The sequence below is a fragment of the Microcebus murinus genome, chromosome 4 (assembly GCF_040939455.1).
Source record: "Microcebus murinus isolate Inina chromosome 4, M.murinus_Inina_mat1.0, whole genome shotgun sequence".
Taxonomy (NCBI): domain Eukaryota; kingdom Metazoa; phylum Chordata; class Mammalia; order Primates; family Cheirogaleidae; genus Microcebus; species Microcebus murinus.
Window position 1 is genome coordinate 53,251,534 of NC_134107.1, and position 27,338 is coordinate 53,278,871.

The 27,338-nt window shown below is 40.1% G+C and overlaps 2 protein-coding genes across 2 annotated transcripts in view; one reads left to right on the plus strand and one right to left on the minus strand.

The window, feature by feature from the left end:
* EIF3F (eukaryotic translation initiation factor 3 subunit F) overlaps window positions 1-27,338 on the minus strand; it is a 288,155-nt gene that overhangs the window by 91,163 nt on the left and 169,654 nt on the right. The window lies entirely within an intron of this gene.
* LOC105881931 (olfactory receptor 10A6) lies at window positions 7,432-8,376 on the plus strand. Its single transcript, XM_012783927.2, has one exon. The coding sequence runs from the start codon at window positions 7,432-7,434 to the stop codon at window positions 8,374-8,376; it is 945 nt and encodes a 314-aa protein (XP_012639381.2).

Genomic DNA, 27,338 nt, shown 5'->3' on the forward strand with positions numbered 1-27,338 from the left:
ACGCCTGTAATCCTAGCACTCTGGGAGGCTGAGGCGGGTGGATTGCTCGAGGTCAGGAGTTCAAAACCAGCCTGAGCAAGAGCGAGAACCCGTCTCTACTATAAATAGAAAGAAATTAATTGGCCAACTAACATATATATATAAAAAATTAGCCAGGCATGGTGGCACATGCCTGTAGTCCCAGCTACTTGGGAGGCTGAGGCAGAAGGATCACTCGAGCCCAGGAGTTTGAGGTTGCTGTGAGCTAGGCTGACGCCACGGCACTCACTATAACCTGGGCAACAAGTGAGACTCTGTCTCAAAAAAAAAAAAAACAAAAACAAACTTGTATTTTATCTTCTATTTTTAGAAAACCTGCTTTATATATATTACAAAAGTAATTTATATATTTTAACTTCAAGCAGTAGCTGTGTAAAATAAAGATACTAAAGTCTCTCATCCCAAACTCCATTATTCCTAGAAATAATAAACCTAAATTATTTGCTGTCCATTTTTTTCTGATTTTTCCTGTGTTTTGTAAAAACACTGATATGGGTACATATATTTTATTTTCATAAAATAAAGAGTATACACCCCGTTTTTAAGCTTATTTTTAGCTTGTTTCTAAGACTTTCATTTTCCTTTTCAATTTTTGATTTTTTTCAGGGGCGGTTTTATTGCAAAGAATGCTGTGTGTATATGATTGCCAAAGTTTTGGAATTTATTGATATTTCCTTTCTGACAACACACATAATCAAATTTTGCAAATATTCCATATATATTTCAAGATAAAAATGTATTGTTAGTAAGATAAAAGGTGTTCTTATCAAAATTTTATTATTCAAATTCTCCCACTTGAATTTCTTTGTCGTCTATCTGGTCTTTCAAACTTTGAGGAAGGTGCGTTAAAATCTCCACATTTTGATTATTGTTACATCAATGACATATTGGCTTCGAAGTAGAGGTTGATATTAATATTATTTCCTGTTTATCCTCTTTAGTGTATGTCTGATATGGTTTTTCAGACACTTTTTTTTTTTGGTTTTAAAACTCCAGTGGTTATTTCATTTTTATTATTTTTTAATTTTTATTTATTTCATCATATTATGGAGGTAAAAATATTGTTAGGGCTACAAATATTGCCCCTGCCCCCCTCCCTCCCCCTGATGTGTCCAATCCCCCGGTGGTGTGCATCACACATGTTATGGAAGAATATACCCCTTTCCTCCTCCCCCCCACCGCCTGGCCACAACCCAATAAAAAGTTTTGTTTTTTTTTTTTTTTTGACATTTTGGTTACATTGTATATCTTTGTCTCTCCCTAAGAAGGGTTAGAGTTATGCCCTTCCCCTCCAAAATACTCGCCACCCCTCTAAGATTGAGTGCCCCCCCCGGATTCCTGGTGAGCATTGCCACCATTTGAAAACCATAGTTTTATTCAGTCAGTACCAATTTGATGGCGAGTAGATGTAGAGTCCATTTTCCATGTCTTGTGTCACCTCACTTTGGATAATGGGCTTAAGCTTAATCCAGGATAGCATAAACGGTGCTAGCTCACTGTCATTTCTTAGGATTGAGTAATATTCCATTGTGAGGATATACCACATTTTAATTATCCACTCATGAATTGATGGGCTCTTGGGTTGTTTCCATGACTGTGCAATAGTGAATTGTGCTGCCATAAACATTCAGGTGCAGATGTCTTTATAATAGAATGTCTTATGCTCTTTTGAGTAGATGCCCAACAATGCTATTGCAGGGTTGAATGGTATTTCTATTTCTAGCTGTTTGAGGTATCTCCAAATTCTTTTCCACAAAGGTTGCACTAATTTGCAGTCCCACCAGCAGTGTAGGAGTGTTCCTGTCTCTCAGCATCCTCGCCAGCATTTGTTGTTCTGGGGTTTCTTGATATAGGCCATTCTCACTGGGGTTAGGTGGTATCTCATTGTGGTTTTGATTTGCATTTCTCTAATAATTAGAGAACTTGAGCATTTCTTTATATGTTTGCATGCCATTATTCTGTCTTCTTTGGAGAAGTTTCTTTTCATTTCTGTCGCCCATTTCTTGATGGGATTGTTTGATTTTTTTCTTGTTTTTCTTTTAAGTTCTAGATAGATTCTTGTTATTAGACCTTTATCAGAGGTGTAGAGAGCAAAGATTTTCTTCCACTCCGTGGGTTGTCTAATTGCTCTACTGATGGTTTCCTTGGCTGTGCAGAAACTTTTTAATTTGATCAGATCCCATTTGTTTATTTTTGATTCTGCAGTGATTGCCTTGGGAGTCTTCCTCAAAAATTCTTTGCCTAGGCCAATGTCTGATAGGGTTTTCCCAACATCTTCTTCTAGGATTCTTAAGGTTTCATGTCTTAAGTTTAAGTCTGTTATCCATCTCGATTGAATTTTTGTGAGAGGTGAGAGGTAAGGATCCTGATTTGCTCTTCTGCATGTACCTAGCCAGTTTTCCCAGCACCATTTATTGAAGAGAGATTCTTTTCCCCAATGTATATTTTTGTCAGCTTTATCAAAGATTAGATTACCGTATACTGATGGTTTCATCTCTGGTATCTCAGATCTATTCCAAATATCTATCCTTCTGTTCTTGTGCCAGTACCAGGCTGATTTAACTATTATTGCTTTATAGTACAGCTTGAAGTCAGGAAGACTGATGCCTCCCAGTTTGTTCTTTTTATTTAAGATTGCTTTGGCTATACAAGTTTTTTTCTGGTTCTGTATGAAGTGAAGAATTATTTTTTCTAGATCTGTAAAGAATGTTGATGGTATTTTGATGGGGATTGCATTGATTCTGTAGATCACTTTAGGTAATATTGACATTTTAACTATATTGATTCTACCAATCCATGAACAAGGTAGATTTTTCCATCTGTTTAAATCTTCTGCAATTTTTTTTATTGTTTCTCCTTGTATAATTCTCCTTGTATAAATCTTTGTATCAGACACTTTTTATTGAAATCTGATACACGTGTAGAAAAGTGTCCAAATCTTGACCTACATCTTGATGTCCTCTCACAAATTATACATCACCTGTGCTACAATCACTGACATTAACACATAGAACATATCAGTACAACAGAAGCCCCCAAGGGATGTTATGGGGTAGGAATCATACAAAGTCCATATTTAGGCATCTTTTCCTATGGCTGGAGTAGATGACTGGTTCATTCAAGGGCATGTATTCCCACCATGGTGAATAATATGGGGGGTGGGAATCCTTGGACTGGATTCTGTGAATGAAAACTCTCCTTCCTCAGGATCACTGGTACATTTCCCACTGCACACAGATTAGGAAGAATGTATTGCTAAGTGTTGTTGGCAGCCTTATTGCCACCAGGAGGGGAGAGCTTCCTTGAGAACCGAATCTACTCCACGAAAACAGAGATGAGAAGAAAAGAAGCAGCTTGGGCCATGTGTGGTGGCTCACATCTATAATCCTAGGACTCTGGGAGGCTAACACAGGTGGATCATTTGAGTTCAGGAGTTTGAGATCAGCCTGAGCAAGAGCAAGACAGTATCTGTACTAAAAAAAATAGGAAGAAATTAGCTGGACACCTAAAAAAAAAAAATATATATATATATATATATATATGTGTGTGTGTGTGTGTGTGTGTGTGTGTGTGTGTGTGTGTGTGTGTGTATGTAGCTGGGCATAGTGGTGCTTGCCTGTAGTTCAACTACTTGAGAGGTTGAAGCAGGAGGATGGCTTGAGTCCAGGAGTTTGAGGTTGCTGTGAGAGTGAGACTCTGTCTCAAAAAAAAAAAAAAAAAAAAAAAAAGAAGCAGCTTGGCCTCAGCGCATTGCCTGCATCTGGTTAAAGCCAAGCCTGCAGATTCACCTTCACACTCTCCTGGGGCAGAGCGTATGGTCTCCTTCATTGCTCAGGCCAGTTTAGACTGATCCCTGAGTCCCTTGATTCTCGTATATGCACTATGAGGTTAATATCATTATCTTTATTTTACAGAGAAAGTGTTAGAACCCGAAAGTTCAGTGATGTGCTCAAAGTCATACAAGTCAGTCCAGGTTTTGACTCCAAGTTAAAAAGCTCTGTGTATGGCCGGGCGCGGTGGCTCACACCTGTAATCCTAGCTCTTTGGGAGGCCGAGGCGCATGGATCGCTCAAGGTCAGGAGTTCGAAACCAGCCTGAGCAAGAGAGAGACTCTGTCTCTACTATAAATAAGAAGAAATTAATTAGCCAACTAAAAATTATTTAGAAAAAATTAGCCAGGCATGGTGGTGTATGCTTGTATTCCCAGCTACTCCAGAAGCTGAGGCAGAAGGATTGCCTGAGCCAGGAGTTTGAGGTTGCTGTGAGCTAGGCTAATGCCAAGGCACTCTAGCCTGGGCAATAGAGTGAGACTCTGACTCGAAAAAAAAAAAATCACAAGGCATACAAAGAAATGGGAGAATATGGCTCAAAGGAACAAAATAAATGGATGGAAATCATTCCTGAGGAAGTCCAGATATTGAACTTACTAGACAAAGACTTTAAAATAATTAAAAAGAAAGCCCTGTGTATGAAATTAACTATATTGACATTTTTTCTTAAAATGTGACTCTATATTTATTTTCAAAAAGATAAAAGTTCTGGGTTGGGGGAGCATACAGGCTTTCTACAAAGAGAATTCAATTTAATTTCCTTAACTTGTTTCCCACCATTGCACAAACTGCATTCTGCCCAATCAAATCCTAGGTCACCTGCCTTTGCTCACACCCTCATTCACTCAGCCTCTGCCTTCACCTCCTATGGGGAGGTGTCATGGTGGAATTGAGGCTCTTGTGTGAAGAGGTGTCATTCCCCATAGACATTGGAAGGAGTGTGTGCTCTTGAGCTTTCTCACCTGAGGGGCCAAGTTCAAGCCTCATTAGTTATACAAAAATACAGGAAGTTCTGCATGAAGTGATTCCATGTTCTCCAGGGAGGGGTTCTCCAGGGCACATGATTCTGTGTCAAATAATGTTATAGAACCAGTGCACTGAATCATTAAGTTGTACTTATGAGTAGGTGGCTTTTGACTAGAGGTGAAACTTCTGATAAAGTAGCATGAAAACTAAAGAGACAGAGTCAGTAAGTAATAGGTGCAGATTCTGCTTGTGTGCCTGTTGGTTGTGTTTCCATTTATAGTTCTCCACACAGGTAGTTGGAGATGCTGTAGAAGTGATGTCTCAGTGCTCAGGAATTGCTAGCAATGGTTGAAAGATTTCAGTCAGTGGAGATTTTATTTAGATGCTACTTAATTTCTTTTCAGAGAAAAGTTCAGGTGATAATTAGAGGTGTAAGTATTTTGCATGCACTCACATCAAATCTTGGAAGTTTGCAACTGAAGGGAAGAAACTTGGTTAGTAAGGCCAACACTTACCTCTTTCCATCCGTTGGCTGAAGCCTATGGAAGGAACGATGTGCCTAAGTATTACCAGTGAGTTTTCCAAGACATAATTGGGGTCTTCTAAGTTGTAGAGGAAACATGGAGTATTTATGGTCAGTTGTTCTTTACCACTTATGCCAATTTTGTTCCATTATATGCTCTTAACAGGTTCTATAAAAGTTTTCTATTTTTTATATGGTACTCTAACTTTTCTAATTTTCAAAAGCTATCCACTTTTGGGACTGAATAGACATTGTTCTTTTTTTCCCATTAGAATTGGATTTTAAATATTTGATCCTGCAGAGCCTATTTTTACTAATTTTAGGATATTTTTGACATCCAAAATATAATTCTTTTTGTTAATATAGGCATTTGATTTTAATACATGACTATGTTCAAACTCAGGAATAAATCAACCTGTCTTCCACTGTCTGCTAATATTCTACAGATCTGCTCTCCAGATATCATTGTATGTCTTCAGCTTCCTGTGTCCATCTGTCCTCCTGGTTTTCTCATTTCCCACAGTGAATTTTCTCTGGTTTTCAGAACATTCTACAACGTCCTGTAGACCTCCATTCCATTTCTATGGTGTCATCAAGCACTTTTTGACTTCGGCTGGCCAACCTTCCTCCTCCTGGCTAATGGCTCTTCCACCCACGACATCCTGTGACTCTGGTCATTCACCCTCCTCCACTCCTTTCACGTGTTCTCTTTTCCTTATTTAAGTGTATAAAGCATTTGTTATTAATTGCCAATTGTTTTATGTACTGGTTTGTTTTAGACACTTTATTCCTTAAAAATACAACCTAAATTTTTCTAATTTTTATGTTAATTTATTCTGGAAATATGGGTTTTATATCTATTATGATCCAAGGAAGCAAATAAAATTTTTTCCTCCTGGGCTTATGTTCTAGTGAGATATATATATTTGTGTGTGTGTGTATATATACACATATACATACACACAGAGACATGCACACACATATCCATATGTAAACAGAGTAGGAGGCAGTTGGTGCAGAGTCCTGGAGTATGAGGTGGGGGCAGTGTTTTATGTACCATATGGGTTAAGAGGCCAGAAACTATTTTATGTGTTTTCTTAACTCTCTGTTGAGCTCCAGACTCATATGTGTTCTTGAGTGTACAGAGCCTAGAAGATGTTAGGTGGTCAATTGTGCTTGCTGAATAATTAATGATTAAATGAACTTTTTGATGATGAGGATAGTGGGAAGAGAGAAGACAGAGATAGAGGGAGCCATGAAATTTTTAAATTACAGTTCCACAATGATTAAAAAAATGGGCTTTTTCTTAAGTCATCATGATCACAAGGATAGGCCTTAGAGATTTGGCCCTCAATATCTCACTTGTATGTAAATTCCAATATAATTGCCCAGGTCCAGTTTGGGCACATATCCATAAGCCTGAAGCCAATTCACATAGTCTATAGGTCACCCAAGAGAGCTGTATTTGAATTCAACCCTCTGTGTGTGATTCTACAGAGTGTTGTCACCATTAACCCAGTCACATGCAGGCATCTTAAATCTAAGAAATATTTTGAATAAATTTACATGAAATTTGCTATAACTTTTGAATTATTAGGTTATTATCAAAATATTGGGGGTAGCTTGTTCAATCTATCTACTTTTTTACACTTTATTTCTGTGGTCTTCAATTTTGTATTCATATAAAATTGAGTCAAATTAATGATATCTGTAGCAATGTTACAGGATTGGAAACTAAGTATAAAATATTTATATTTGTTTTAAGGCCATGTTTAACTTTCAAACAACATGTTCAAGTTAAAATAGAACTTTAATATTATTATACACTTTTCAGACAAGATTTCTGAGCCAGAATTCTTCACTTTTTCTTTTACATTTGAAAGATTCATTAATCCATGTATTTGGCCATTCTCCAAAATTGTCAAAGAAAATTTCTGACAGAATGAGCTGCACTTCTCATCTCCTGCCAAAATTTCTGGGATGAATGTAGACTGGAACTCTCAGCTAATGGACTGTAACTTCATTCTTTATATACTATGTCCATGAAAACAACATAGGGCTCTACTACTGGAAATGAAAAGGCAAAATCAAAGCTCTGTGGTTGAATTCATCCTCCTGGGGTTTTCTAACTTTCCTGAACTCCAGGAGCAGCTATTTGGGATTTTTCTGGTTGTTTACCTGGTGACCCTGATGGGAAATGCCATCATTATAGTCATCATCTCCCTGGACAAGACCCTCCACGTTCCCATGTACCTGTTCCTCCTGAACTTATCTGTGGTGGACTTGAGTTTCAGTGCAGTGATCATGCCTGAAATGCTGGTGGTGTTATCCACTGAGAAAACTAGGATTTCTTTTGTGAGCTGTTTTGCACAGATGTATTTCATTCTTCTTTTTGGTGGGACTGAATGCTTTCTCCTGGGGGCAATGGCTTATGACCGATTTGCTGCAATTTGTCATCCTCTGAACTACCCAATGACTATGAACAAAATGGTTTTTATGAAATTAGTTATATTTTCATGGGTCTTAGGTTTTATGTTAGGTACTGTGCAAACATCATGGGTGTCTAGTTTTCCCTTTTGTGGCCCCAATGAAATTAATCATATATCTTGTGAAACTCCAGCAGTGCTAGAGCTTGCATGTGCAGACATCTTCTTGTTTGAAATCTATGCCTTCACGGGCACTGTATTGATTATTTTGGTTCCTTTCTTGTTGATCCTCTTGTCTTACATTCGGATTCTCTATGCCATCCTAAAGATGCCATCAACCACTGGGAGGCAAAAGGCCTTTTCCACCTGTGCCTCTCATCTCACATCTGTGACCCTGTTCTATGGCACAGCCAGTATGACTTATTTGCAGCCCAAATCTGGCTACTCGCCAGAAACCAAGAAACTGATGTCACTGTCTTATTCCCTGCTTACGCCTCTGCTGAATCCACTTATCTATAGCTTGCGAAATACTGAGATGAAAAGGGCTTTGATGAAATTATGGAGAAGGAAACTCGTTTTACATGCAGTGTGATTGTATTGAGAAAACATGTAAAATTTGGTTACTGCCCAACTGTACTCTATTTAAGTGTAATAAATTTTGGAAACAGTTTGCATTTCTTGGTATGAATATGCTTCATTTTTTGAGTTCTCCAAATTTGATTGTACATCAAGGGCATCTTTATATGGTAATGTTTTGAGTCCTTTTTCATGGATGCATGAAACATGGGATATAACATAATTTCTTAACAATTTGTTTAGTAGTGGCCCGACTGGCTGTAATTTTTTTTGCCATAATGCACAATACTAAAACAAATAAGCTATTTTTATATGTTCATGAATTCTGGTACTTTAATTTGTACAGAATTGCTTTCAGACAGTGGGTTTGATTGGTCAACGCAAATGAGAGTTTGTAAATTTTCATAGATATTACTGATTTTTGTTTCATTTTAAGTACTTCAGCCAAGGTGGAAGAGTCACTTGAGCTCAGGAGATTGAGACCAGCCTGAGCAAGAGCGAGACCCCACCTCTACTAAAAAATAGAAAAAATTAGCCAGGCTGTGAGGTGTGAAGCCTGGGGTCAAATGAGACAATCAGCTTCTTCCTGCAAGGAGCCTTTAGGGTTTCTGAAGTCCCTCAATTTACCCCGTGCCAGCAAATCACAGGCCTGTCCTTTTCCTCGCATAGTTACATAGGACCTTGGAGATGCCCGTGACTGGGTGGACCCAGTGGCATAAGAAATACACCTACTGTGGGGGCCGAGGGTCTATGGGCGCACTGCTGCTATGCTAACTTCCTTTTATTTTCTGTCTTGGGAACTGTCAGGGTGGTGATGCCAGCACATGCTGGTTTTGAGAAACATTTCTCCAGACAGAGATTAGGATAGAAAGAAAAGGTTTGTTTACTTTTCCCTGGGGGAAGGGAAAAGGACCAGTGGAAAGAAGAAGAATGTGCTGGCCCCTCAAACCAGCTATCTTTTAAAGGCTTTTGAAAGGGGGTTATGAAAATGGCAGGGTATAGTTGAGAAACTGTTGCATCCGCTCCTTTCTTTCTTCTTGGTGGCAGGTGGATAACAAAAACTGCAAGGATGTCAACAGTGGAAGACTTGACTTGGTTTCCTGCCTTGCCTTGGAGAAGGGATTATCACAGGAGATGTGACTCTGTCCTTGAGATGTGGTCGGAGCTCTAGCAGAGTGCCTGTTAGAGAGAGAACTCATAGGATTGCTCTTTAACCATTACTGGGGAAATGGTGAGATTAGGTATTTTCCTATGTGGGATTAGATATTTTCCTGTTATTTTTGCAAGGTGGCCCCTTTAAGCAACGTAATTATCTCTTATCTTCCCATGCATATTAGCAGCCTGCTGAGACAAATCTGTCCGTTTGCTTAGTACACCATTCAGGTTGAGGCTTGGACAGGTTTGTTGATTTTAAAGGGCTCTGCTGGGGAATTTCCATCACCGATTTATAAGGAAGGCCCTTCCTTTTCCTTAGAAATTTAAACAGGAAAGATTTTGAAATGTGGAAAGTACTTGGCACTGCTTGATAAAGTTGTGTGAGGCTCTACCCAAAGCTTTCTCACAGGTACGTGTCATACCCCAGAGGAAGGAAAGACAAACAGCCACCCCAAGCTGCCACTGGAGAGATGACAGTAGCCAGCAAAAGAGGGCAGGTTCTGCAAAGCTCATCTCTTTATGGTCTTCAGAGAGACTCTATATGCAAATGAGAATCTCAAAGAAATGCCCTGCTGCTGTGCTCTCAGTCAGCAAATGGTGTTCTGGCAAATGTTCATTATCTTTGCTGAGCATGTAAACCAAAATGACTAAGAACAGGACCAGATGAAGTGCTTGGGACAGGCTACATTATATGTACAATCCACAGATGTCGGTCAAGCCTAATGAAGTTCCCCTGTACCAGTGAATCAGAATAGCTGCCTGGTACCAAAAATGTCAAGAACCCAGTTCCCTAAAATCCAGAGTGGGCTACGGTGCTAGAGGCAGTTCTGTGGTGCCAGGGTCCTAGTGGAATAGCGAGATTATTTTTTCTTAATTCCATGTTGTTAATTAGGACTGTTTAATTTCTTAGCAGAGTCTGAAGTACACTAATATCTGTGTATTTCTACAATAATTATTTAATGCAGTTATGGGTTGAATTATTCTCCTCCTCCCCAAATTCCTAGTTGTTGTCCTAACCCTTAATACCTAAGAATGTGACCTTATTTGAAAATAGGGTTTTTACAGGAACAATCAATTTCAACTGAGATCATTAGGATGAACCCTCATCCAAAATGACCAATATCCTTATATAAAGGGGAAATTGGAACACAGATGTAGAGGGAACATGATATGAAGACACTAGGGAGAAGATAACACATACAAGCCAAGGAGCGAGGCCTGGAACAGATCCCCCCTCACAGCCCTCAGAAGGACCCAACCCTGCTGACACCTTGATTTTGGACTTCTGGCCTCCAGAACTTGAGACAAAAAATTTCTGCTGTTTAAGCCTGCAGTCCCCAACCCTCAGGCCATGAGCTGCTACTGGTCGATGGTCTGTTAGGAAGCAGGCCACACAGCAGGATGTGAATGGTGAGTAAGAAGGAAAGTGTCATCTGTATTTATAGCTGCTCCCCACATCACTGCCTGAGCTCCACCTCCCCGCTCCCCCCTGGTCCACGGAAAAACTGTCTTCTGTGAAATTGGTCCCTGGTGCCAAAAATGTTGGGGACTGCTGGTTTAAGCCACACAGTTTGTGGGACCCTAGGAAACCAATACATGAGAATTTTGTGGGGATATTTAAGTCCGTTTTTCATTGATATGTAATACTCACTCATTGAAGAAACTTTGTAGAAGCCTAATGACTTTTAGTCAATCAAATACTCAATATTTTGGTAACTATAAATATATATTTCAAAAGCCCAATCTGGATTGGACTCTAATAGTAGATTTTGCCTGCAGGAAAGTTTCTATGAAAGGAATGTCTTCTATGAAATTATAGGATTATTTTCATAAAGAGGGATAACAATTATCTATTAAATAATGTTCCTGTAAGCTTCATATAGATTCCATCATGAGCATTAAAAACATCTTACTTACATTCTTGAAGTTTCATTACTTTAGGATTTTAAGCAGATATGGTTTATAGAAATACCATTTTCCCAGAGAATTCTTCCTATGAGATGAGCACTGGGTCAGTTCAAACTCTTATAGTCCTGTTGGAGAGTCTACAACTCTTTTTTTGTTTTCAACTTAACATCACCGTTCTTAAGTTCATACTTTTCAAGGAGAATAAATGGGGAGAGTATATTTAGAAGCAATTACACAACTTAGAATGTTGTCCTGTTGCCTTCACATATATATGACAATAAGTCTTGCTTGGTGCCATTGCCTTTGATCACAGTTTTTCTCAAAAGACTGAAAATTTTGTCATTTTGTTCTGATAGTCAATGTTTAAAATTACTGAGGGCAGTGAAGTGAAGTATGACAAGAATAGAAAAACAAGCACCACATGTATTCACCATCAAATTGGTATTAATTAATCAACACTTATGTGCTCATCTGGAAGTAACATTAACTGGCTGTCGGGCAGGTGGGAGTTGGGAGGAGGGGATAGGTATATTCACACCTAATGGGTGAGCTCTGAGGGTGGGCACACGTGTAGCTCTGACTTGGGCAGTGCAAAGGCAATGGATGTAACCTAAACGTTTGTACCTCCGTAATATTCTGAAATAAAAAATAAAAATAAAATGAGGTCAGTCTCATTATTATTCATTTATTTGTGCAGTAGGTATTTCTTGCATAAGACCCACGAAGATGGCCACAATTTTTGTTTGGGAATTTATTTTCTCTCCACACTCAGCTCAAATGCTTTGGTGCTCATGACTTACACTCACCAAACACTGTGGTTAGCTCAAGGGTGGGGCATGGTTCAGCCAGAATCAATGAAATGCTATTTTCTTCCCCTAGAAATTCTGGAAAAGAATGCATTATTCTTCTCTGACAGACTCAAGTGAGAGAAGATCTAAGGCCCAATGTTGTAGGAGCCATTTTGCAATCACAGGGGCAAAACATGTAGAACAGAACTAACATACCATGAGTCGGAGCTGATAGTAAACTGGGAAACAATAACCAATGGTCAGACCATACACCACAATAGAACTCTGACCCGCAACTGTAACAGACTGGTAACCTCTCCTCCCATAGATATGAAAGGGAAATATTGAGAATGGGGAATATGTAACAGAGGGAATGGCTTAGAAAACTACCCCACTCTTTTGGGAACTGCAGCCTGGCCAGCATACCTGGGGCAAGTTAAGTCTTTTGTTAAAACTTCAAGGTGGCTCAGCCCTGCTCCAGGTAGGGGGCTGGCAGAGTTCACAGGCTTTGTTTTTGGCAGAGATGGGACAATTCAGTTAATCACAGTAATTGCCTGAAGCTGAGAAACCTCCCTTTAAAAGCTCTGTATTTCTGCCTATGTTTGGGAAATTTGGGATTTTGAGATGAGAAGGTCTACCTTGTTTCCTCCTTTGCCAGCAAAGAAGACTTTTTCCTTCCTCCTCAAACTGCTTGTCCTCATTCTTCTGATTCAGTCTCATGGACAAGTGGCAAGTTTTTGGTAATACAACCTCTGTAGCAATCAGCCCAGAATGGTCAGGACTTGGTCAGTGACTGCCAGTTTCCCTAGTTTTATTATTATCCTTGTCCTCTTCCAACTCAGGAGCAACTAGTGAAAGCCAAATATGCTTTCCAAACAAATTCCATAAGATTTCCCACTTCCAGTTAGCCATCTCCAGCTTTCCCATGCCATCAACCTCTACTTGAAACCTTCCCTTTTTGTCCTTATAAAGTTTTCCCACTCCTTGCCTGTCTTTGAGCTAAATGCAAGTGGGAGTAGTTGACTCCCTTTCTATAGCAAACCGAGTACACAGCCCATATTTGTTTCTGTCTGTGTGGTGTAGGTCTGGAGCTGAGAGGGAGACACACAAAGCCTCATGTGTAGCAAATGCTGTTTATTTAGAACATTTGGGAGCAGATGGTGGAGGCAGAAAAAGGCACCCACAAGAGAAAAGGGAAGAGCCTTGGGTTTTCTAGAGGGTTTTTCTGGGAGGAATAAATAAAATTTCAAACAGCCAGGAGGGATAAGGAAAGTAAGTTCCTCTCTTGCATTCCATTCCTTTAACTCCCTAGGGAACAACCACTGGGAAAGACAAGCAGTCCTTATCAGGAGGAATAAAGAAAGTAAAAGTTCCTGTTTTGCATTTCATTCCCTTATCTGCCTAGGGTCTGGCAAAGGCTACATGCCTAAGACACCTCTAAGAAGGGGAGAGTGGTGAGTTTTCTAGGTTTGGAGGGAAGTTTGGGGAGGGTGAATTATTTAAGCCTAACATTTCACCCTTTTTTATTGTATCCCTATAAGAAAGGGAAGGGTAAGGTATGGTTAAAAAACTAAGAATTAAAAAGTTGGGAAGCGGGTATCATTGTCTTTCTGACTGCTTCCTGCTGGTAAAGGATGTTGTCAGGATGGGGTATTGAGTTGGAGGTGTGGAAGGGCTTGTTCCATCATGAAGATCTCTCTGGTTGATTTGTGGCTGATGGCTCGAGTCCTGTTTGGGGATTTGAGACCAGTTCTTCTGGTATGCGGGTGAGCTGGATGAACATGGGTCCTGTTGCGGTGGAACTGTAGAAAGAGGGGGTAGAGGTAATAACTCCCTCGTTGCAGGGTTTAAGATGGGAAATGTGGATGCAGGCTGAGAGACCTTGGAGTTTTGCTGCTGTTGGTGTAGTCAACAGAACAAGATGCGGGCCCCCCCATTTTGGTTGGAATGGTTTGGGATGTGGGGTTCTTCATTAAACCCAATCTCCAGGCTGTATGGTCAGATTGTGTGAAGTAGAGCTCTGTGATTGGGGTAAAGTTTCATTAGCAAAGTCTCTAAGTAGCTGTCTAACCAACTCCAGGGTGGTTTCCAAGGGCAAGAGGGTCTGAGTGTGGGAACAGAGTTAAAGTAAAGGGGGGGCCGTACGTGAGTTTGAAGGGGCTGTGAAAAGCGGGAGCCCTTGGTGTTCCCCGGATGCATGAGGGCTATTGGTAACAGCGAAGTCCATGGTTCCTTCACTTCTGAGGTAAGTTTAGTTAAGTGAGCCTTCATTTTTTCTACCTTTCCCGAGGACTGGGGTCCATATGGGATGTGAAAGACCCAGCGTATGTTTAGGGTTTGTATAACCTGTTGTGTGACTTAGGAGATTAAGGCTGGCCCATTGTCTGACTGAATGGAGGTGGGGAGTCCAAATCAGGGAATAATATGTTCTGAAAGCGCATGTGAGACCTCTGAGGCCCCTTCTGAAGTTGTGGGGGTGCCTCTACCCATCCAGAAAATGTGTTCACTATGGTGGGAAAATATTTGGTTCTTTTGAAGGGGGCATGTGAGTAAAGTCCACCTGCCAGTCTTGGCCGGAAACATAATCCTGTGTTCAATGAGTAGGAAGAGAGGGCAGCCTCGCTCCTCCCTGAGGGGAGACCGAGTAACAAACAGAGCATTTGTGGGTTTTGTCTTGTAGAAGACAAGATAGGTTTGGACAGTAGATGAGAGGTTTTAGGAGTTAGAGTAGAGGTTTAAATCCTACATGTAATGAATTATGTATATCTCTCAGTATAGTGTATGTTTGTTCTCATGGGAGGCTGTGTTTTTCTTGGTTTAGGAGCCAGGGTAAACTGAGTGGTCCCAGCTTCTAGCAGGGAGTGTTTCTCTTCAGGGGAATAGTTAATGGAGTCGTGAGAGATAGCTATCATTTGGTTGGCAGGAGTGGGAAGATTTCGCAAGGCTGCTTTTGTTGCCTCTTGATCTGTTAAGTTATTGCCAATTGTAATGGGGCCATGGCCCTGTTGGTATCCTTTGCAATTTATTACTGCCACTGCCTTTGGTAGGTGAGCTGCTTGTGCTTGTAAGAGTTTAAGAATGAGAGGCCCATTGACTATTGGGGAGCCCTTTGTAGTGAGAAAGCCTCACTCTTCCCATATAGAGGCATGTAAGTGTAGGATGTGAAAGGCGTATTTGGAGTCTGCATAAATGTTAATATTGTTGCATTCTCTGAGAGCGTCAGTGCTCTGATTAGTGCCACCAATTCAGTTTTTTGAGAAGATGCCTGGTGGGCAGTGCACTTTCAATAATGTTCTCTTAGGATGCTATAGCATACCCAGCTCTCCTCCGTTTCTCAGGTAGATAGGAACTACCATCTATGAACCAGGTGTAAGTGGAATTAGGTATGGGCTGTTGAGAAATGCTGGGGAAACAGGGAATTTTATAATCCAGCATTCCTGTGCAAGAATGCATGGAATGATCGTGAGAGATAGGTAAGAGAGTGGCTGGGTTTATGGGAGGACTCTTGGCCAGGAATATATGTGGAGTTTCTACAAACAGTAGATGAAACTGCTGAACACGAGAAGATGTCAGAGTTTGTAGGACCTGGTGTGAAAGAAGATTGGCAAGGGAGTGAGAGGAGTAGACAGTGACGGGCTGTCCAAAAGTGCGTTTCTGACTCTCCTTGTTGAGGAGAGCAGCCACAGCTAAGACTCTCAGGCAGGCTGGCCAGCCCCTGATAGTGAAATCCAGCTGCTTGGACAAGTATGCTATTGTCTGTGTGCCTGACCCATTATTTTGTGTTAAAGTTTCCACTGTTACATCCTGTCTTGCATTAGTATATAATTGGAATGTTGGATAAGGTTGGGAAGTTTGAGAGCAGGAGAGGAGCAGAGGACAGGGGCATTTTTTTAAGGCTTTAAAAGAGGGCCAAATATTTATAGTAGGATCTGATGGCTCATTGAGATCCCCTTTGGTTGCTTGATATAAAGGTCGAGCTAGAGATGCTGAAATTAGGGACCCAAATATGGAAATATCCAGCTAATCCCAGAAAAGAGAGATCTCTCTTATTGGTAAGAAGAGGTAGGGAAGTAATACGATTTTTTTCTATCTTCTGTCATTTCTCTTTCCAGGGGAAAGGGCTAATCCTAGATAGGTTACTTGAGGTAAGGAAATTTGTGCCTTTTTGGGAGATAACCTGTTGCTTTTCTCTGCCAAGAAATTGAGGAGTTTATAGTATGTTGGTGAGAAATAGTCTCAGAGAAACTGCATATTAAATCATCTACATATTGTAAGAGGACACATGGGGAAATATTTAGTTTGATTAGTTCGGAGCCTAGTGCCTATCCTAAGAGGTGGAGGCTATCCCTAAATCCTAGGATGTAGTGAGATCATGAAAAAGTCATCTTTAAAATCTGGTACTGTACAGTAGGTGGTGGAGCGTGGGATGAGAGACAGAATAGTGTAAGGGTTAGGGACTACTTACTGGGTGAATGGGTCTCACCACCTGGTTAATGAGTCTTAGATCTTGGACTAGGTGATATGATCCATCTGGCTTTTTTACTGGCAGAATAGGGGTGTTATATGGGGAGTTAATAAGGTGAAGTAAGCCACGGGAGGAAAGATGAGTAATGATAGATTTCAATCTCTGAAGACCTTGTAAAGGAATTGGGAATTGAGCTTGGTGAGGAAATTGGGAAGGATCTTTTAAATGTATTTGGATGGGGGAGTGGTGAGTGGCTATTGAGGGGGTCGAAATATTCCAGACTTTGGGGTTGACTTCAGATTCAGAAAAAGGAATAGGAGATGGAGGGGAATGTGTGAGGAGAAGAAGAAGGGCAGTGTTTGCCTGTGGCTTGTGATTGACAGGTAGGTAAATAGTAGCATGTAATTTTGAGAAAATCTCTCTTCTTAATACTGGATTTGGGCATCGAGGGAGAAGTAGAAATGAGTGAAGATATTTGAGCCCAGATGGCAGGTCAAAGGGAGGGTTATTAGAGGACGGGTAATAATTCCTACAGTAGAAAGTGAGGATAGTGGTATAGGTTCATAGAATTCTGGCAGGGCCGAGAATGTTGCCCCCGTGTAGATGAGGAAAGAAATCGGATTACCTGCCACCAACAGAGTTCCCCAGGGATCTGATGCCATGCCTGGCTTGGGGCCTGTCAGTCCTGGGCACTGTCTTCTGCAGGCAGGACTAAAAGGTTTGGTAATGGAAGGTCAGGATTGTTTAGTTTGTTGGGAGGAAGGAATGTGGCTCTACTTGAGGTGCTAAGCTGCAGTCGACCTTCCAGTGGTCCCTCATTCCAGAGAGGGGCCAAGGTCCCTGGAGTGGTTGAGGATTAGGACATTGTCTCACCCAGTGGCCTATTTGTTTACATTTAAAACCCAGGCCTGGTGGTGTTGCTCACTGCTTTCCTCAGTTTGACTGAGGATGTTCCGAGGGTCTGTTGAAGTTGTTGCTCCTCATCCCTATGATTTAATACCTTAGAGGCGGTTTGTAACAGATCTATTTGTAGGGTTTGAGGACCATCCTCTAATTTTTTAAGTTTGCATCTAATGTCAGGTATGGCTTGGGAGATAAAATGCATATTGAGGAGTAAAATTCCCTCGGGGATAGTAGAGTCTAGGGTTGTATATTTTTGTAAGGCTTTGGTGAGCCCGGACAGGAAGAGAGCTGGCTTTTCATCCTGTCCCTGTGTGATTTCTTTTTAGTTTTTCATAATTGACTGCCTTGCGGGCAGCCTTCTTCAGGCCCACCAACAGGCATGTGTTCCTATGATCTCTCTTAGCCCGTCCCGCTGTCCCCTCTTGGGTTCCTATTTGATGATCCCATAATGGGTCTGTTCTGGGAGCAGCAGTTGTCCCCACTGGTTGGGCGGGGGTGCATCTATGGATTTCGTCACCATGTATCTGGGCATTGAGCCAGACCCTCTCCTTCTCCTCAGGAGATAAAGTAGAGGAAAGAATTCTGTAGAGATTGTGCCAGGTAAGATCATACGATTGAGTTAGATATTCAAATTCTTTGATAAAAGTGTAAGGATAGGTTAAGAAGGAACCTAATCTTTTATCTATTTGGGAGAGATCAGAAAGGAAGAAGGGAACTTGTACTCGCACAAGGCCTTCCACCCCAGCCATTCCCCTGCATGGGTTTAAACCTCATGTGGTAGAATCTGTGGGTCCCGAGATTTGGGCAGAGTGAGAATGTGTAGTGGGGGTTCTAGTGGGGAGGAGAAAGATTTGTGCCAGATTGCAATTCTGACAGAGACAGGGTCCTGAGTGGAAAGTAAAGAAGGCTTATATATAAGGGATTTCCGGCCATTTGCTATTGTGGTGACAAAATTATCCAGATCTTGTAGTATGTTAAAGTCAAAAGTCCCATTTTCAGGCCACTGAGAATTATCTAATTTATATTGTGGCCAAGCTGTATTACAGTAAAAGATAAGTTGTTCTGGCCGAATTTCATCAGTGAGACCTAGTGTTTTGAGGCTTCAGAGAAGGCACCACAAAGGGTGTGAACTAAAGTAAAATTTTAAGGCTCAACCCCCACCGGCTAACTGTATTTTTGTGAATGTTCAGGAAAAATTTGGATTTTGAGATGAGAATGTCTGTCATTTTTCCTCCTTTGCTGACAAAGTAAACGCTCTTTCCTTCTTCCTCAAACCATTTGTCCTTTGTTCTTCTTTGGCCTCCTGGACAAGTGCCAAGTTTTGGTAACATATTCTGCTAAAAAACTTAATAGTTTGGTCTTTGGTTCATTTTTATTTCCTATTAGTTTATTATATTCAGGTATCAGTTAGCACTTCTGATATTTTGCATGGAAATCTCCTTAGATTTGCCACTTTATCGGTACATTTTCTATTTTCTACATTGCTGCAAGTGATAGTTTTGCTGTCTGGCCAGCACATTGGTTGCCCTACATCAGCAATCTCTTCAAAGCCCTTCAAATTTTCATTAGCAATATCCTCAAGACACTTTCTGATTCTGCCCTTTGTCCTCCTCCCAAAGCCAATGTCAATTTTTAGGTTTTTTTTTAGTTGCATTAATGGTGCAATATTTGAATTAAGAGCTAAAGGATGAGTGTTATCTTTTTTACATAGAGGCAATATTTGTGTGTGTGTGTGTGGGGCTGTGACTTTCTGGCAGTTTCTACAAAGACACTGGTGGGAAGGTGCATGGTCAATTTAAGAAAGGAAAAAAGCCATTTACTCTTTATTCAACAATGTTTGTTGAATGGGCCAAGCACTGTACCAGGTACTAGGAGCACAAAGATAAGCAAAATAGTCTAATGACAGAGATAACTATTAAATGAATAAATACATAATACAAATGTAATTATTATACAATTGTGATAACTGGAAAGGAAAAGCACAAGATACCTTGGGACTATAACAGGAAGACCTTATCTAACCTAGAAGGGGTGGCAGGGAGAGGAGGGGCCCTGGGAAGGATAGTAAGGCCTCCCTGGGAAGGTAAGACTTAAATGGAGCCTCAAAGCTTATGGGAGTTAGCCAGGCCCAGCTGCGGAGGGTTGAGCAGACCAGCTGGAAGGAACAAAGTGTTTGAAGGTCTGACTCTGAAGGAACTTGATGTCATTCCAGGAAAGGGAAAGGGCTGGAGAGGGAGAGGGAGGAGTGGGATGAAGAGGTAAGCAGAAGCCAGACCATTCAAAGTCTTGTCGGTATGATGAGAACTCTGAACTTTACCTACTAGCAATAGGTGGCCAGAGAAAGGTTTAAAGCCAAATAGTGACATGGTCATGTTTGGACTTTTAAAATATCATTCTGGCTGCTGAGCAGATAATCCATGGATTGATGGGAAGAATGCATGAGTGGACATAGGCAAGGAAGAGGCAACAGCCACCACAGGTGGCCAAGGTGAGAGTGATGTGGCTTGGACTAGGATGGTGGCAGTGGACATGGAGCAATGTGAATGTTTCTACTGATATTTAAGAAATCAGATTGACAGGACTTGGTAATGGATTGTACATGAGGAGGGGTTGGGTGTCAGGGACGAGCCCACATTTCTGATTGGAGCAGAGAGTGGACAGGGGTTCCATCTGTTGTATGTAGGACCCTGGAAGGGAAGAGTTTTTGCGGTGAAATTCACTTTGGGATGAGTAAGGTGTGAGATGCTTGTGTGAAATCAAAGTCAAGTAGACAGCTGGGATATACAGGTGAGGCTCAGAATGGCAGCCTAAATTAGGGAATGGAGTCACAGAGCAATACCTAGAGAGGGATGCATGATCCAGAGAGGGTCTTCTCAAACTGGAGAGACTGCAGAATGTTTGAAGCCCCACAAAAAGAATCCAAGAGAGAAGGAGGGAGATTGGATCAGTGTGGTAAAGGCCTTGTGCTGATGTGGTTTCTATCTGAGGAAGAAATGGACACAAATGGATAAAGTTGTATGTAGATAACAGAAAGGAACAGAGATCTGTGACGTTACAGTGTTTCCAGCGGCTACACAGTTCAAATGAAGGAGCCAGCAGACAGGGTACCATGGACAAAGGGAGTAGATCTAATAAGAAGGTCAAGATGGAGCCTCCAGGCGCAGGGGGGACTTTGTCCATGATATCAAAAGATGGGCTAAATTCTTACTGCTGCCTAGTGGCTCAGTGTGTAATTGCTATAACCTCAAGGCTGAAAGTTCAGGAGACTAAATTGGTTCATGGTTCACCAATGTTTATCCTTGATGAGCTCACAAAACGTAATGGAATCAATCACATCAGTTCTGGAAACAACAAATTTTGACATGTGACAAATGTATAGGAAAGTTTCATGTCCCTAATAGGTGTAGACATATCTTTTGTTCGGCTTAGGAGCAGAAGGGCTCAGGTGCATTCTCAGTTCACCCTGCCTTTCCTAGCTCCTATTTCAGTATTGCTTTCTTCTTTCATTATCACTACCACCATCATAATCACCACCACTATCACCCCCACTACTATCATCACCACCACCACCATCACCATCATCACCACTACCACCATCACCATCACCATCACCATCACCATCACCATCACCATCACCATCACCATCACCATCACCATCACCATCACCATCACCATCATAGGATCACCACCACTACCACCATAACCATCACCATCACCATCATAGGATCACCACCACCACCACCATCATTACCACCATCACCATCACCATCATAGGATCACCACCACTACCACCATCATTACCACCATCACCATCACCACCAAATCATTACCACCATATCATCACCATCACCAGGATCATTATCTCACACTCACATATTACACTTCCACAATAATGGGTTATGTCTGTTACCTCATTTGAGTATCCATTCATCAATTCAAAACCACTTATTGGGTACCTATCATGTGCTGGTTGCTGTGCTAGATGTTAGGTGCAAATATCAGGCACAGTGACTCATTTGTAGGAGCTTACAATTGAATGCCTGAAGCAGATACGTAAACTATCACAACAGTGTGTTGAGTGTTATAATTGTCATGGACACATGTTATGAGATTTCACAAATAAGCCACTTAAGACTAGAAGTCAGGAAGGCCTCATGGTGAAGGTGATTGTGGTCATAGTATAAGTAGTAAGAGGTAGTTAATGGGAAAAACAAGAAAGAGGACGACTCTACATCTAGAGTAAAGCTAGTGTTTGAAAGGCATGAGGATTTTCAGATCTCTGAGTAGAATTGTGTGAAAATTGCATACAATAGTTGGGGGAGGGCAGCAGGAAGTGAGGTCAGACCATAAAAGACATTATGATCTAAGCAAAGGAGCTTGAACTCAATTAAAAAAAATATGGGGAGTCACTGAAGGATGTTACACGTGAGAGAAACAAAATAAAATTTATATTTTAATAGTAGCTAATATTTACTGGACACTGTATAACCCACTAAGCTTTTTATTAATACAAGGATGAGCTCATTTAAATCTTCATAAAATACCTTTGACAGAGGAGCTGAGAGATAATAAATAATTTGACCAAATATTCAAAATTATTTTGTGGCTGGGTCAGACTAGAACACAGATTTCTTGGACTTCAGAGTTCCTGTTTTTGGCTAGTAAGAGTGCTCACCTGCCTTTTATGTGATAAAAGAAAAGGAATTGAAAATACTCTCAAGTTGGGCTTAGGTGTCCCAGGCATTGTACCACTGGCTGTACTCTAAGATCTTGTCTCCAATACATATCCCCGGCTTGAGCGACCTCATGGAGGTGGCCAGATTGGGTAGAACTATATGCCTGGAATAATAAATCACAGGCAGAGATTCTGGGTAGAGTTGTTCAAATCAGTGCTGGATGTTCTTGCAGGCAGGGCATACCACCAAAGATCATCCATCACATGTCCTTGTGTAACTCTTTTGGCATCAAAAGGATCCCATCAATGTATTAATATACAATTTGGACATAAGATGTAGTTGCTTCTGGAAGGTAAATAAGGGCAATTCTTCTTAGAAATTTCACGTTTCCCCTATCCTTTCACTTTTCAGCCGGGTCATTAGGAGAGAAAAACCAGGCATTCATTGTAAACGAAAATTCTTTTACTCTCTGCTATTACGGTTGCCAAGTGTTACCTACTTTTTCTAACATTGTAACCTTTGCTAATAAACTCTGCGGATATCTGAGATTTGGTAATTTATATTAATACAATTTCAAGTCACTTTCAAAATAAAATTGTAGCCAAACCGTTTTCGGTGTTAGGGCTTCTAGCTGGGCTATTTCTATGTATTTCTGATTGTCACCTTACAGATCATCGCAGATGTCATCATGAGGACAGCACAGCAGGAGGTTGGAATTCCTGCAAGTCAGGATGGGCCAAAGTAGTGGAAATATTAAGAGCAGAGCACAGACACTTCCACCTTAATAACTGCAAATTTGTCTCTTGGTCTATTGCTTTTCTCTGTGTTTCATTCAGATAAAGCTATTTAATGACCATCTTTTACAACAGTTTTGCTTAGAGTAGTGGTTTTCAAAGTTGGCTTCTGGACCTCTGGGAGACCCTGAGATCCTTTTAGGGGTTCTGTGAAATCTAAATTATTTTCATAATAACATTAAAATGTTATTTGCCTTTTACCTCTCTTTCATTCAGGAATGTATGGTAGAGTTTTCCAGAAGCTACATGACGCATTATATCCAACAGATTGAATGCAGAAGCAGTCATGGGAATTCAGCTATATTCTAAGTCAGATATTGAAGAAACTTTCATGGAAAATGATGACACTCTTCTAAAGATTTTTAAATTTGCCCACAATTTTATCTATAAAAAATAAAAAAATAAAAAATTTAAAAATATAATTATTTTTGATCAAAATTGTTATTTCTGTTAACACATAATAGGGGCATTATTATTTTTAAATGAATTAAGTACATATTTAAAATGTCTTCATTTTAATTTCTAATATAGTAAATATCAATTGCTATATTCTATCAAAACAAAAGCTCTTTGGGGTTCTCTATATATTGTAGGAGTGTAAAGGCATCCTGAGACAAAAAGTCTGGGAACACTGGTTTGGAGAATTCACTGTAGGCAATTTCTCCATGGCTTTAAGAGGAAGGATGTATGTCCCGATCTGCAACCCCCTGCCGCCCAAAACACAACAAAGCAAAACAAAGAAACAAAAAACCAAGAGGTAGCAGAAATACATGCGTTTACACGTCTCTGGTCTCCTGGTGTCAAACATTAGTGTCTGTACAGTTGATCTGTTTCCTTGGTAACTAAACTGTAGCTGCCACCTGTGGCCTATTAACAGCCCTTGGCTGAATGGATTCCATAGGGCAATGACTGACTACCTGGGAATAATTATGGAACTTGGTAAGGAAGTTTCCTCCAGCAGGAAATTGGTTCCTCTGGAACTTGTTAAACATTAACTCCATCGCCAAGACCATGAAAACATTTACTGAAATTAGTAATAGTGTTCAGGTCCCCTGGGAGCACTTACCAAGGGCCAAATAGAGTCAGGAATCAGGGACAATGAGTGCATTCTTAAAGGTGTAGGTGTTAACTTTAAGCTATGATGAGGGAGCAATTAGGTTAAAATGACTCCTGAGTTTCTAATGAAGCCACACTGTTAAGCCTCTCCCAGGGGTTGAAGGTGGGTCTAGTGCAGGGGTGTGAGATGTAATTAAAGGCTACTTTAAATCCAGATGTTCCCCTTCACAGAGCCCCTTTTGCCACCACTGACTTCAGTAAGAGTTACAAAAGCTTGCAGAACCTGGAGAAGGTGACTAAACTTCAGAAAGGTCAGCCAAGAATGAATTTCTGACAGTTTGATCCGTTTCAATAAAAACCAATACATTTTCCCCTGGATAACACTTTGAGGTTTTATGATTTGTCCAATATAAGCACATAAATCTAAAGTTACAACAAAACAAATTTATAAGCAAAGTATAACAATATTTTCCTTGGGAGTGGGGGGAAGCCAAGGACTCAACAGAGTGCAAGGAAAGAACAAAGGGAGCAGCCCAGAGGTCTCTACTCCAGGCAGGTTCCCTGCTGAGGCCTGCAGCCTGTGGAGCCCAGTTCTGCCCCAGGCTCTCTGAGGGACAGGGACACATCTGACAGAGAGAATGGCAGCACCACCACCTCCTCCTCCTGAGTGTCATTCAAACCCTTTACAGATGGCCTGAAATGGAAAACAGTTTCAGTTCCACCCACAAGATCAACAAATGACATTCAGAAGAGCATGAGCAAATAGGGAGAACATTTCAATGTGGAAATTTTGTAACAAAAGAAGACAAATACAGAAGTATGAAAACATGGATAATGGTTTGAGTGTCTACAGGAGCTGGGCAGTTTGCTGAGTACTTTGTTGGTGCATTACCGCAGCTTGGGCATTACTATTATCTTCATTTTACTCACGAGGAAACCAAGCTGCGGAGAGCTGAAATGCATTGCCCAAAGTTAAGTGGCAGAAGTGGAAACAGAACATCCTTCCCTTTAACTCCAAGTTTTGACTGTAGCCTAGGCTCAGCATGCTCCATTTACTTCTTTATTCAACTCATGTTTACTGAGGAGCCACTCCATGCAAGACCCTAAAATAGGGAACCAAAATAGATATTGCTCTTGCCTATCTGGTGCTTATGATGAAGAGCAAAAGACATAAGTAAAATAATCACACAAATTAGCATATCATTACAAGCCAGGATAAGTGTTTGAAAAAATATATAGTGTAAGCCAATGTGTCATCGGTCTGTTTATCACTTATCTTAACCTACGCTGAAGACATCAAGAAAGAAATCTTCAGGAAAGTGATATTTACATTGGAATCTGAAGTTTGAATAGGAATTAACCATGGAGTCTATGGAGAGTTAGTGGCAGAGAGAGTCATAGCAGAAATAACAAAGGCTCTGTGGCAAACAAACAAATGTCAGGCAAATAACCCAAAGAAGTTGTGGGTGATATATCACTGGAGAAATATGAGGACCAGACATGTAGGATCTTAATACTTCCTATTTTCAATAGGGAGCTATTGGAAAGCCTCCATTGCTATACTATAATCTTGATTTTTTGTTTGTTTTGAATTTTTGGCTGTTTTTCTTGTGTGAGAAATATTACATGTATAGAAGGTAGAGAATAACATAATAAATATTCATGTAATCACTACCAACTTAAGTAAAATGTTATAATTGAATAATGCTTTTGAATAATATGAAGTCTCTTGCATATTCTGAATGACAGAAAAGAGTTTTAAGCCAAGGGCAGGCATGAACAGTTTTGCATTTTGAAAAGATCTTTGAGAAATTGCAGAGTAGACAATGATTTGGAAGAAAACCAGCATGGAATATAGGATTCCAGTTAGCTGACTACTGAGGCTGTCTAGGTGAGAGGTATGGTGGGATGATCTATGGTGCTGACAGGGGAGATAGGGAGAATAGACAGATTGGGGAGGTATTAGGATAAAACTGGCATAACTCTTAGTGATGGATTGGTTAAGGGGAATGAGGGACTGAAGATAACTCCTACAAAAAACTCTCATGAAATGAAGTAATATTTCTAGAGAGAAAAGTATCTATCCTTAATGATTTTCTCAAGAATTATGAAAAAAGTACAACCAAATTAAAATGAAAATATAACAAATAAGACCATTATTGGAAGCTGCAAAGCTAGATTATGCATATTTTCAATCTTTCTATATAAGGCTAAACTGTATTCTAAAATGGTTGTACCAAATTACATTTCAATATAAATTGACAAGTTCAGTTTCAAAATGGGTTAAATTCTTTAAAATTCTAATTTATATTTTAGGTTGATTTATATAATTAATTGATATCTCTACTCACTATATCTTTTTCTCCTGACAAGATTACAATTTTAGTACACTTCTATTTCCTTCTTCCTGAACCCACTCTCTTGCCTTGCATTCTTATCTTTTTTTGTGTTGACATTGGGATTTCTTTCCAAACTTATTTGGAAAGAATATTATTTGGAAAGAATCTTATATTTTTGCAGCATGTATCAATAATTATTTGGGTTTAATTATGTGATTTACTTGTTTTTTACTTTATCATCGCATGTGTGTGACCTTCCTTTACCTTGAATTCCTTTTTCTGTTTTGCTGGAGTAGATCCTTGAGTAGTTCTTTCAGAGAGAGCCTGAGAACAATACATTTTCTGAGATCGTGCATGTTTGAAAATGCTTTGTTTTATACCTTATCTTAATGCTAGTTTGGTTAGATATAGTTTAGGTTCAAAATAAACTTTCACTAGACCTTTGAGGAAATTCGATTGCATTTTATCAAAAAATTGTTAAAGAGAAGTATGGAATTAATTTTTTTATTTCTTTAGAGTCAAATCATGTTTTCTCCCAAGAAATATTTGTAGCATTGAACTTTATTGTTGGTGCTTTGAAATTTAACATGAGATCTGGATTTGTGCCTCTATATCATTCACCATACTTATACATACATACATACTCTTAATGGGATTTTTAATCCTGAAGACTTTTGTGTTTCTTCACCTGTGTGAAATTTTCTTGAAGTTATCTTTTACTACTTCCTCTCCTCCATTCCCTCTTTTCTCCTTTCAGAACTCCTTTTAAACAGGGGTTGAGTTTCTGAATATATCTTTCATATATTCACTTTTCTCTATTGTTTTCCAAATCTTTTCTTTGTAGTTCTTTTAGGGGTGGATAACTAAGTTTAGTTTGCTAGTCCATCAATCTTT